We start from the raw sequence: 13,637 nt of genomic DNA, 5'->3' as shown, positions 1-13,637 counted from the left end.
ACACACACCATCGCAATTATGTATCAACACATAATATTGATACCATATTGGTTGCTCCAACACACACCATCGCATTAAGCAGTGAAACTAAGCATAAATGTTGCTTAACTGTGATAGGGCAAAGGTAGATGGGATGTCCTCATCAAACTGTAGCATCAAATGCAAATACCGAGGTGTAGATACCAGCATATTTACAGGCCATGGAGATCAAATCTAATTCAGAAATAATAGTTATCATTCAGATAACAGCATGAGCAAGTCACAGCCACAGTAAAGCTAGGTAAATCACATTGCATGCAGGTGCAAGTAACTACATACTGAAGTCATGAGAAAGTCTCTTGCACAACATTCTGTTGCTAAACCCAGAATCTCCAACACCCCAAAATAAGCTGCTAACTAACGCTACATCACTTCCTTCCACAAAGAAACGAGTCACGCAAACGATAAAGCTCTAGCAGCTAATGAATGCTCCATCACTGACTTAACAAAGAAATAGGTCAGTCAAACGACGATGCTCTAGCTGCTAATAAACGCTCCATTAGTGCCTTATGATATAAATGGATCGCTGATAGAAAGATCAGACGCTTCGTCGTACCACAAAAAATGACCTGCTACAGGCATGCGGACCTCCAAGGAAGGTTTGCGCAAGACCTTACTGGCCCACATTCTCGTGGAAACCAATGGCTGCAGTTTGCTTGTGGCCTCACTCAACGTGATAAATTCTGGACCAGCCAGGACGACTATCACTTTCTTCAGCAACAACGCTCTGCCAAGAACCCACTTCAGGAATTCAACCTGATTTGTGCCCCCACTAAACTGATCGAACACCAGCTTGTTGACATGCGACTGCACGCAGTTGATGGGACTGACCCCTTGCCAGAATGTGGAATTGAGCTTGTCCCTGGCCTTGACTTTACCCGGGCCATGGTAGTATTTATCAGACTGCAAAATCAAAGAAGCACCCAGTTGAGCGAAAGAAGTAACACAAGTAGTGAATGCAAGGAGCCAGCCACAGGGTAAACAAAAAACTCACAGCCATAACGTGTAGCGTCTTTACTTCAGGGAAACATCTCAAGAAACTCAGCAAAGTTCTCACTTCCTCAGGGGCTCCAAAGCGCACCTTCAGAGCCAACACCTTGACGCTTGGAACCACCGTATGTGGGCTAATTTTTGTCGCCTTAGACTGCAAATCATCAGAGCAGCGATGGATTGATTGTTTCATTCGGTGCAAATCAAATCAGCACACTCAAACATTTGTCTAGTTCGTCCACTAAGAATAAAAATAGGAGAGAATATTAGACCTTGACGATGGTGTTGCCGATTTCAAGCACATGTCTGGCCGTGTCCAAGTAGCCGAGCACGGTGAGCTGAGGAGCATAGCCTATCTTGATCTTGATGGTCCTTGCAGGCCCAGGGGGGAGCGTGCAGCGGTAGACGATGAGACGCTGCAGCTGCGGGGCGACAATGAGCGCAACCTCGTCCACCATGGAATGCCAGAGCATCACGCAACGGAGGCTGTGGCTGCCAATGCGGACGCGGTGGGGCAAGCAGTGGGAGATGAGCGCAAGGATCTCGAGCTTGGGGCTGCAAGCGACGAGGTACTCCAGGTCGTGCTCCTGCATGAGGACGTGACAGATGCCGAGCTCACGGAGGTGGGGAAACACGCCCGGGCTGCGTGGGGGGCCTTTGCTGGTCAAGGGGAAGAGCCAGACACTGAGGTAGAGGCGTTGGAGCGAGGCGCCGCAGGAGAGGATGGACGGCGGGAACTTCACTGGCACGGTGAAGCACCAGGGGTGGTTGACGAGGACGAGGTTCTCCACGCCCTAGCCGGCGAGGAGGTGGAGCCAGTCGGCGAGGACGCGGGAGACCACCGCGGCAGCGGGGGCGGGCCAGTCGATGCCGGGCCCGTCCGAGAGGATGTGGGCGTCGTCGATGACGAGCGGGGTGCTGCGCCACAGGCCGCGCCAGCGCCGGGAGAGCGCGTCCGTGCGGGCGCCGTCCTTGACGGGTAAGAGGGAGATGACATTGCGCAGGAGACCGTCGGGGAGGGCGCTGATGCGGTCCTCGCCGTCGTCGTCGTCGGAGAATGCGGCGGAGAGGGAGACGGCCGCGGAGACAGGGGAGGCCGGGAGGCAGGAGTGGATGACATCTAGCCTCATGTCCCCCAGCTCGCCGGCGCCCACATCCTCCCTGTCCCCGAGCTCGCCTGCTCCCGCGGCCGTCCATGGCCGGCGCTTGGATCTTGGCCGGAGGCCATGCACTGCTCGCAGTATCCCGCGCCGCCGCGTCCACCGTTGCATCCTCCCCGGCGCGGTCATGTCGCCTCCGCCGTCCACGGTGGCAGGGCGAGCCAACTTCTGGCGCTGAGGGCCTGGTGGTGTTGGTGGCGCAGAAGGTGAGATCGAGCGGCGGCCGCCTCGACGACGACGTTGGTGTGCGCGGCAACGCGGAAGTCCTCGCCTCGGTGTGCCGCACCGTGCACAACTCCTTGCCGACGCAGGCCGCCTCGAACACCGCCAGCGCCGAGCTGGCGCCGTTCTCATCCGAACGCGCGCAAGTAGCAGCGCATGCAACGGCAGCCTCGGCCATGCGCGTGTGTGCAGCAACATCGTGGCGGACGTCAATGAGCAGTATATCTGGGCACTAATATATCTTTATGTTCTCAATGGCCACTGTTGTATTTAATGCAATCCCTTTGGATGAAAGAAGGTTTAGTTGTTCATCTCCTCTTTCCATGAAAGAAGGTATTCATTTAGGCCATGAAGATGATGTGATGTCTTGAAATCTCCCTTTGGATGAAAATTTGGATTTACTTTTTCATGGAAACAGTTTTGGATATGTTGATGCCCACTGTGCTGATCACGGCCGTGGACGAAGTTTTGATCTAGTTTATTGGTTGATTGCTTTAGTTTTTCTAAGCTGAACATCTCCATTCTTCCTGCAGTAGACTTGTTTAGATATTAACTATTGTGAAAGACTGAGTAATTCATGATTTACTAGTTTGTATCTGTTTTGCTTAATTTTTCTCCTGTATTTCTGAATGGCGTGGTGGCTCATGCTTTGATTTTTTGGCACAACTGATCTCAATAACTGAAAATGCAATAGTACAATTTGTGTATAGGGCCTACTATATCCTTCAAATACTATGGCTGGTAAATATTAAGCTTCCTCTGGTTTGCAACTTGCAAGAAGCCAAGAATCATGGTGTTACATGTTTTTGTAATGCCCAGCAAGGTAGCATGTCTGAACGAAGCTATGTTGTTAATTTGTTTCTTATATCATGATTTAAGATCGGAAAATGATTAGAATGTAAACCCTCGGTTTAATGTGTATCCAATCTTCCTAGATTGATCTCAGGTGTTACATTCACATGTTATGTTTTTCTTTTCGCAAACAGAATTAGGCACTAACAGTCTTCACTTTTACTCAATGCCTCTTGGAGCATTGTTGCGGAATGACTTACTAAAAGCTTTGGAGAACAAAACTAGTACTCTTCAATGAACTTGCTGATAATGTATTTAATTGTTATCTCCTCTGGTTTAGTTCCAACTATAAATGGCAGATGCAAATGATGCAAATATTCATTGTTGATCATTCTGTAATCCCAAATTTTTGTAACATTTTCATGTTTGATATTTTTTTCAGTGCAAGTAAAATAATCTGCAGGAGTTAGGAACAAAGATCATCAATCTTAGCAGGATAAGGGGAAAGGAATCAAAAGGCACCCAACAAAAACCTAATTTCTAAGCATATCTAGATATAGAAAACTGAGCTGCAAATTCGGTACTAATAACTGGCATATGATGGAAAATGAAAGACAGTGAATATGGGAACATAAAAATTGGAATGGAAGCAAAATCATGCTGATATATATACCGGAAAACAAGGCAGCACCGTTATTATGCTTTCTGGTTCTTTGGGCTCTGGTTTCAAAGGAAAAACTTGTCTACCGCACATCCAATTTTCATAACCCTAATCGGGAGCCAGAATAACAATAATATTCATGGGCTTTCATTTCAGAGACTGTATGCACTATTTTCTTGTCTATTTAATGACAGCATATATGAATAATAACTTTCATTAGGCATTAGGAACTACCAGAACACCATGTGGTAGACATAGCAGAAGGAAACAACCATCTAGTTAGAAAAACACTAATGTGGAATACAAGCTTACTAGGCATAGTGAAAGCTCAGCCATGTCATACGCAGCTACAAATTTTCAAAGTTGGTTCTTGGTTCATGTAAATCTGAAACTAACCGGCACTTCCCCTCTACAAGCCTTGGCGTAGTCTTGAGCAAGGTGCGGTGCAGATTCCTTGTGAGGGCTGATGAACTTGTCCATGAATACCTTCTCAGACACCTTAGAAATTGAATTGAAGCCCCAACCGTTGTCTAGCAATCCATTCACCATAAGAAACTTGAAAACGTAGTACCGCGGTCTCAGCCGGCTCTCTAGGTTGTAGCAGAGCATTACGGGGCGACGAGCAATGTACGCGGGTTCCAGCCCAACCTCGGAGAAGAAGAAGTGGGACCTGCGCTGCAGCGATTCCTTTGACCTCTTGAGCACATTCGGAGCCTTGCAAACAGCCATGCGCAGCTCAGCGTCCGACCAGCTGAGTGTCTTCTTCAAATACTCCACTTTGGCGGCAACGTTGTCCTCGCCAAGGAATGCTATAGCATCCAGAGCGTTCATGTATGTCCCAGACCCGCGGGGTACACCAAGACCCTCGGCGCACGCCACGAACGCCCGGACTTGCTCCGGGTTGGCGGAGAGCACCCATGGCGTGGAGAGGCAGAGCTTGGAGATGTCGCAGTCGCGTAGCCCGCACTGCCGCAGGAACGCGACGTTGGGCCTGACCACCTTGTCGAGGCTGCTTCCGAGGAGACCAGAGCTCTGCTTGAAAAAAGGGACGAGGTTGTTGGTGGAGCCGAAGAGCGAGATGTAGTAGGGTAGGTTGGAGACGAGGGATCTGCGGCGGAAGTTGCCGGGGGTGAGCGAGACGAGGCGCGCGATCTCGGTACGCGAGAGGCCGAGGCCGGCGAGATCGATGACGGTAGGGGTCAGGGTTTTCTCGACGCCGGCGCAGAGGAACTTGGGGTCCTTGGCGACGACGGCGGCGACGTCGGCGCGGGAGAGGCCGAGGCCGGCGAGGAAGGCGAGGACGGCGTCGGGCTTGGTGGGGGACGTGATGTGGGCGAGCTTCCCGGAGACCTTGAGTGCCTGTGCCCGGGTAAGGCCGCAGTTCTTGACGAGGTAGTCGTCAAGAGCGAAGCTATGGTTTGGGGTAATTGGTGGGGGGGCGGCGGCGGAGAGCTGGCGGTGGAGTTGGGAGATGGGAGAGCTGGCGGGAGAAGAGAGGAGACGGGCGAGGATGGAGCTTCGGAGGCGGAGCATGGCCCAGGCGCCCGGCGTGGCGGCGCCGGCGAGGGAAAGAGGGGACGGACGGTGCCGGCTGTTGTTGTCTCTGGTGGCACCAGAAAAAAGAGGCCCAGATCGAGGCCCAAGTCGTCTGGAGGCGGAGCATGAAGCCAGTCTCTGCCTCTCTGGTGGTCTGGTGTTTCAACTTTCAAACATGCAGAAATGGCAGATTATTTGGAGAATTAAATACATTATCAGTCTTTATACATTTGGCTCGAATTTAAATACAAGGAGCAAACCTGCTTCCGCTTCCGGTTCCGATGCAAGCTAAGTTTTCCTGGAAACATGTCTCTGGTTGGGAATGTTTTTTTTATTTTTCAATGAGGTGGTAACATGATTTCAGTAGTCCTACATTGCTAAATTTGCAGTGTCCAGGACTTTCGGGCCTGTTTACCAGTTGAAGAATGCATTTCACAGTTATAATTTCTGTGTCTCGATGGGTAGAATATGTACATTTGTGGGTACCCATCAATATTGGTGTCATGGTGTGTGTGAACTATCGATTTTTTCTGGTAAGAGCTACGCAGGAAATTTTGCTGTCAAGTCTACTTATATGATGGGTACTAAGAGCATGTCTAACAGGCCCCTTATAACCCACCCACCCCGTAAAATTCCGGCGAGATACGGGGCAGGCGCGGTTTGGGCCGTCTAGCAGCCCCCGTATTCGGGCCGCCCCGTTTCGGCGGAATACGGGGCCCAGGAAATCGGCCCCTCCGCCCCCTACTTATACCGGACGCAGGTGCGCGTGAGGGGTTCTCACTCGCAACCCTAGCTCCGCCGTGCGCCGCCGCCTCCTCCTCCTGCTCCGGCGAGCAATTCGTCCCAACCCCGCGCCGCATTCCACCCAATCTCAAGCATGGACTCCCGCCGCCGTAGTACCGCCTCGCCGGCGAGCGGATCGAAGCGATCCCGCTCGCCGGACAACGTGGAGGATGCCTGGCGACTTTTTTGCAACAGATTCGTCGCGCGGCCTGCAAGTACGACGGCGAGGAGTTCGTCCCGGCGAAGCTCCGCGACTTCACGCGGGGCGGCCGCTAGTACCACGAGGACCCGCCGCTCAACCCGATGAGCGGCCCGAAGTTCTCGGCGTGGCTCGCCGAGTGGGAGCGCCAACGCCGGGTGAACGAGGCGTGGAGGGCGACCATCGGGAGCACCAGCGGCGGAGGTGCCCCGCTCGCCGGCGAGGAGGAGGAGGAAGACGAGGACAAGGACCCCGCCTTCTTGAAGGCGATTCAAGAGTCCCTCAAGGACGCCGACGAGAAGAAGAAGGTGGAGGAGGAAGAAAGGGCGGAGGCCATCGCCGCCGTGAAGGAGGCGGAGGCGCGGGCGGCGCAGGCGCAGGCGGAGGCGGAGGCCGATGGGTTCATCATCGACCTCTCTGACTAGAAGTCGCGATCCGATCGCGCATTTTGTATGTATGCAGGTACGTCGATTTCTATGTATGATCGACGAACTATGAATGAAAGTTTCCCGGGGTTTTAAATTTACAAATATACGGGGTCAAATTCGGGTTCTGCTAGACGGAGCGGTGTCTGATCAACAAGATCTGGCCTTCAGTTTCTCCGATAGCCATCACACTTATATGCTGGGTAATGAAAACTGGCTGCCTACTGATTTTGAATTAGCCCTTTGAGCTTAGGCTCCAGGATATGGGATCCTCAGAGATACTTCCCTATTTTAACAATTTTGTTTTCTCCAATATTGGTGGAGTGGTTGCTGATGACTTGATTCCAAAAAATATTTTATCAGCTACCAAGACAGGGAAGCTCCTGAACACCATTGGGTTTGTTGTCGTGGTCGTTGCACTTATGGCCCTTCCTTCATTTGGGACGCCCTCAGCGACTGTACGTGATTTGTTCATGGGCATCGCTTGGTTTTCTGGCTTTCAGAAGACAAGTGTTTGCGGTGAATCATATGGATGTTGCTCCAAAATTTACTGGCATATTCATGGGGGTTTCAAATACATTTGGGATATTTGATAGTTGGTGTTGGCCTCACTGGAATTATTCTAGAGGTTGCAAAGGCTTCTAACATGCGGAAAACCAAAACTGATCATGGGTGCATATGCACCTGGTATGTATAAAACATATTTCAAAAAGTAAAAAAATTTAGGAAAAAAATTTAACATGTAGAGGGACATGTTCTATGTGTACACGTAAAGTTTCACGTAAAACTAACAATTTTTATACCCTGTGTAAAAAAGACAAATAATGCCTCGAGAAATAGACTATTTTAACACCAAAAATTTGTCTTTTTAGTACAGGGCACAAAACATATCGTTTTTTGCTGAAACAACTTTGTGAACATGTAACATGTCAAGGTATACACGAGACATTTTTTTTATATTTTTTTAACATTTGAAAATATGTTTAATATGTATTTCAAATAAAGGGTGCATATGCACCCAGGTGCAGAAACACCCTGTCCTCTAACATGGATCTAACAAGTTCCATGATAACTCTAACTGTAGTTCAGTCATTTTCTTGATTTTCTCAACTGGTGAGAAGATTTTCAAAGAGGATGGTTGTATTTTCCTGTTCTTTTCTTCTCATTTATGGTGAAAAGACGGGAATCACAAATTTATATTTTTTTCATTATCTGTCAAATTTCAGAGTTAAGAATGGACCCTGGCCCACATATGCTAAGAAGCAATGTTATATTAGGAATAATAGCACGTGCTGTGTTATTGGGAACATGATTACGATTCTGTTATTCCAGCTGGCTGGTTGGTCTATTTACAACTATTGCATTGTGTAATTTCATGTCCTTATGTCAGACGCATAGTAAAATAATGTGAATTGTGCATGATAGCACGAAATCAGGATACCATGCATGGTATTTCTTCTATCCTGCAAACATTTTGTTTGCTGGCAGGATCAGAAAAGAAAATCTGAGTGTTCTATTACTTTTGAGAAATGAAGCTGGTATTTTGAAAAAAAAAATGAAACCGTGTCTAGGAGGAACTAGACACTTTTTGATATAGTAGAAGCGGGACTTGGCGTGACAATTCCGAAATTCGTCCATGAAAGAAATCGAACTCCGGTCGTTAGGGTGCGCCACTGCGACCCCAACCACTAGGCTAAGCCCACGTCGTCGAAGCTGGTATTTTGAAGGTGTCAGGGTTATAACTGAGTACTCTAGGAGTTCTCGCGAATCCAAGTTTCTGCCGTGAGATTGGCATCTCGATGGAACATGGAGAGCTCCCTTTGGCAGAGTGTAGAGGAGCATTTCTGCCTTTCGTGAGGTGGATAACTGTAGCCAAAGAGTTCTATTATTTTACATATGTTTATTATTTTACATATGTTCATTTTTAGTAGGCGATTTACACAAAAATAACCCTTTTCTGAAACTATAGCACAAACTGATCCTCCGGCGAAACTATTTCACCCATCTAACCCTTTTGTGTGGCGCCTCTCACATCGGTGCCACACCTCACTGTGTGACGCCCCTGCCAGCGGTGCCACTCGCCCAGCCGACGTGGCGCCCTCGACGCTGAGCTGTGCGCCGATCCGACGTGGCAGGATGTCTGGCGCCGCTCCCATCGGCGCCACACTGTGAAACTGTGGCGCCGCTCGGAAGGGCGCCACACATCCACTTATGTGTGGCGTCCGAGCCGCCCCCAGCCCGAGCCATCCTCATTCCTCCTCTCTGTTTCTTCAAGACCTGCAAGGTGGCCGGCTGTCACGCCCCGAGATCGGGTCTGGACGAGACAGCCGCCGCGCGCCTATAAACCGAGAGGCTTATACTCGCGCAAGGCTAAAAATGCAGGCTTAAACCAGCACAGTGGATCTCGAGAAGCTTAACTATTCAACATCTTTATAAATTTATTTACAATTACACAAGAACTACAACTAGATTCTCTACATCGCTTCCCACCCGCTGGTCGTGCCTAAACCTCCGCCGACGAGGTCTTCTTCGATGACGACATCTGTGTCTAAAAAAAAACATAGGGGAGCTGAGGTGAGTACGACAAGTCATACTCAGCAAACCGGTTATACACAATCATATAAGTTGTAAAACACAAATGCTTTTCTGAAAACAAAAGGTGATTAAAGTATTAGGCATATTAAAAACGCATGGTGCCACACATGAAAGTAAGTTTCCCTACCCGGGAATCACAGGGGTGAAATTCACACTTTTACACTCTGCAGAGGGTACTCGACATCGACAGTCTTGACTAGGTTGCGCTAGTCAAGCAGTGTTCTTATACCCGCTAAGATCCGGACACTCGACCTATCGATGCCGGTCGCTCCTACGGATCCATCACCGACACGTTCCCGAACAGAGGCCGTCCCCAGTGGAGAACACAAACAGTCCCATACCTGAACTGTGACCGGTACAATATGTTTACCTTCGTAGCACCAAGTTTGCTCTTATAAAAACATGTATCTCTCATGTTGATCACTTTCTATCGATATTCGCGCTAATGCCCGATTCGTACCGGTGGCTCCAGCGGATCCATCACCGCGTAACGACACCGGCGAATTAGCCCACGAATATCTCCGATACCATCTACCAACTACTATATCATGTATTTAACAACAATATGTATTCTACAAAAATACATGAAGGGTATAAAGCAGCTTGCCTTAATTAAAGATGATAAACTTCCGCTATCAAATAATACTATCACGATCGACTCTTCTCAAGATGGTAAACCACGCCGCCAAAAGAAATCTGATGGCAAAACAAACAACGATCTACGCCTCGGCTATCTTCACGGATGGATAAACAGCACTTCCCCTGTGTATATTTTCATCAGCTCCAAAATATGCACGCATGCATAGCCGCCTCCCCACTCCTACTCTCTGAGTCTCTGCTCTAACTCTCACTCTGGATCGAACTAGCTAGCAGATGGATGTTGTGTGTAAAGTGCCGTAGTGCCGGCCAGAGCGAGACTATGCCTGCCTATTTATAGGTGTTGGACGTCGGTTCGATCAACTAAAATATCTAGCCGCAACGCCGCTCGCCGCTTGCCAACTGATCTTTTGACGCTAAGCATTGATCCACGTAGCAGTATTTCATGACTAAGCAAATGGGCTACTGCCAGCACAGCCTTGTACTCCCGCTAAAACAAAGCCACGTTGGCTCTGCATGATTAAATACCATGCCGACATGCATGAGTGCAGAGGCAAAACTTCACCCATAGTCTCTCTGATGCTAACTACTGATTGCTTGAAGGATACACTAGCTAATACTACTACCAGATAGCTCCAATCGATACATACATGTATTACTAGCTAGTGGACAAAACATAAATAATTCAGGTTCTAATTTAATTCTTACAGGAACATTTTAGCCTTCAATTTTAAACACTAGATATTAACAAACAAGAAATTAACAGCAAATTATAATTAAACTTAAATTAATTTATTACTTAAATATGGGGTTATCACACCGGCGGTTCCTCCTCCTCCCCCCCTCTCTCCCCCACCAAATCGGCCACGAATTCGCCAGATCTGACCGGCCAATCTCTTCCCCATCCATTCCTCAAGGTAATCCCCTTCGAATCCTTCACATTCATCAACTAATTTCATAGATCTTGCTTGATTTGTACATGAACCATAGACATGAAAACTATATTTGAAATGTTGGTTGGTGCAATCTAAACTATACTCTATGTGTTCAAATTGATAGCCCACAAAATGCATGTGTTTAACACTAGATTTGTCGGAACCCTAGATGTTAAATTTTAGATGTATGTATGTATGTATGTGTTGAAATGGCTATGTATGTGTTGAATGTGTATGTGTAGGAACCCTATATATGTATGTATCCGAGATTTGTGGAGGAACCCTAGACATCAAATTTCATGAATGTGTATGTGTAGGAAACCTAGATATGTATGTATCCATATTTGTGTTTGAAATGACCATTATTTATGATGGAATAACTCATATTTGTGATGGAATAAACATGTAGGATGGTGTGGCTCCTAGATTAAGAGTATGACAGGGATCACTGGACTTTTCATATGACGGAGAGGAGAACGGATCTTCACCCTTTGAAGATTTGGTACCATGGCACAGTAGATATCCCGTATGACGAGAGGTACACGGAGTTCATCCAGCCCACCGGTCTTCGCCCGTTCATCACGCTTGTAAGCCGGGGGGGCTGAACATGAACGCCGCGGCACTCATCGCCCTTGTCGACCGGTGGAGGCCGGAGACGCACACCTTCCACTTGAGGGCCGGCGAGATGACCCCTACTCTTCAGGATGTTTCCATGATCCTTGAACTTCCTATTCAGGGCGAGCCACTGTGTATGAACACAGCTTCTGATGGGTGGCGCAGACAGATGGAGGACCTTATTGGCACGGCTACTCCGGCGTCAGAAAATCCAAAGGAGAGAACTCCCGCCGGCGCACCTTTCGCTTGGATTAGGCTTAACGTTGGAGAACTCCTGCCGGAAGGGGCCAACGAGGACAGTATCAAGACATACACCCGAGTGTACTTGTGGTACATGATATCGAGGACTCTCTTTGCTAACAGTGGTGGGAAGTTAGCCCATTGGTATTGGCTCAAGGCGCTTACGGTGTTGGAGCGCCAGTGGAGTTGGGGAACAACGGCACTTGCCTACCTCTACCGACAGGTGATGATTTGTTGTATGTACTATTCTTCTATAGTACTGTGCCTACCTCTACCTCTAACCAAATGTCTTATGTACGCAGTTGGACGAAGCTTGTCCCAGGACTGGGAGCGGCGGCACTGGTGGATGCTTGCTCCTACTTTCCGTATGGAGCTGGGACCGCCTATCAGTTGGGCGGCCCAGGGTACTCACAGAGAGACCATGGCCTCATTACCGGAACAACCTTGATCGAGAGCCGACTTGGGCATTTCTTTGGGACAATGTCCCGGAGATGACGAGCGATCTAAAGATCATGTACAAGCACTATACTGAGGAGTTGGATACTCTTACCGCTGAGTAGGTAACCGATTTTAATCCATCACTCTTTTGCAACCGTTATCTTCAGAGGAGGAGGAGGAGGAGCAGGAGCAGGAGGAGCAGGAGGAGCAGCATCAACAAGAGCCACGACAGCGGACGAAAAGGTTGGCCGTCCGGAAGCAGCCCGTGAGGAGGGGACGTCGCGGAGGATAGATGCATTTTCTAAGTGTTGTTGTGAACTCTATCGTGTTGTGAACTCTATGTCATTTCGAACCATGTCTATTGTTGCTACGTGTTGTTTAAATCTATGTGCTACGATGTGAGCTATGATGTGTGCTATGTGTATGATGTGTGTATGAAATTGCTATTAAAATTGCTATTGAAATTGCTATTGTTGTATTGAAAACTGTTGAAATAAGGTAGAAATTTTCATGGATTAGCAAAAGTCATTGTGTGGCGCCGACGACATGGGCACCACACTTCACAATGTGGCGCCGACGGCACGGGCGCCACACAATGCAACTTATATGTCGAAAACATCCAGGGCTCTGGAAGTTTAGTCCTTAGCCGTTTTGACGTGGCACTGGCGTCACATTTCACTGTGTGGCGCCCGTGACGTCGGCGCCACACATACAGCCTCGCCAAAACGGCTAAGTCCCAAGAGTATTGTCTTACAGTATGTTTTGACCAATTATAAGTGCATGTGTGGCGCCGGTGGGAGAGGCGCCACACATCCTGCCACGTCGGATCGGCGCACAGCTCAGCGTCGAGGGCGCCACGTCGGCTGGGCAAGTGGCGCCGCTGGCAGGGGCGCCACACAGTGAGGTGTGGCGCCGATGTGAGGGGCGTCACACAAAAGGGTTAGATGGGTGAAATAGTTTCGCCGGAGGATCAGTCTGTGCTATAGTTTTAGAAAAGGGTTATTTTTGCGTAAATCGCCTTTTTAGTACTTACACCTGCCAATCGAACTGCACCTTGAGTACCCCCACATAGAACTGTTTAAAATGCGTGTGAAGAGAAGTGTCTAACTCCTTTACCTGATCCATATGAAACAAATTTGTACTTTAGTTAGAAAATAATTCCCCATTTAGCTGTCCCCGGGTTTATCCAGCCATGATGTGCTAGATTGCAGCTAGCGAAAATTGAACCTTGAGTATTCACTAATTAACAAAACTCATAGCAGGTTTGGTCCAGTAAACTATTGCAATAACCCACCAGCCACAAAACTCAAAGTAGTTGAGGACTTGATGCTGTTGAACTACCAAGTACAATATAGAGTTTAGTTCAACTGTGCGCATAATTCTTCATGAAAGTACTGTCTTGACGATACT

General features: G+C 48.5%; 1 protein-coding gene and 1 pseudogene across 1 annotated transcript; both read right to left on the bottom strand.

Moving 5' to 3' along the window:
• Window positions 1-310: 310 nt before the first annotated feature.
• LOC124690306 lies at window positions 311-2,159 on the bottom strand (annotated as a pseudogene).
• A 2,020-nt stretch (window positions 2,160-4,179) lies between these two features.
• LOC124687709 (transcription termination factor MTERF8, chloroplastic-like) lies at window positions 4,180-5,397 on the bottom strand. The gene has a single exon (XM_047221461.1). The coding sequence runs from the start codon at window positions 5,395-5,397 to the stop codon at window positions 4,240-4,242; it is 1,158 nt and encodes a 385-aa protein (XP_047077417.1). The 3' UTR covers window positions 4,180-4,239.
• Between the last annotated feature and the right edge of the window lie 8,240 nt (window positions 5,398-13,637).

This window comes from Lolium rigidum, chromosome 2, assembly GCF_022539505.1.
Source record: "Lolium rigidum isolate FL_2022 chromosome 2, APGP_CSIRO_Lrig_0.1, whole genome shotgun sequence".
Lineage (NCBI taxonomy): Eukaryota > Viridiplantae > Streptophyta > Magnoliopsida > Poales > Poaceae > Lolium > Lolium rigidum.
This window is presented reverse-complemented; position numbering and strand designations above follow the sequence as displayed.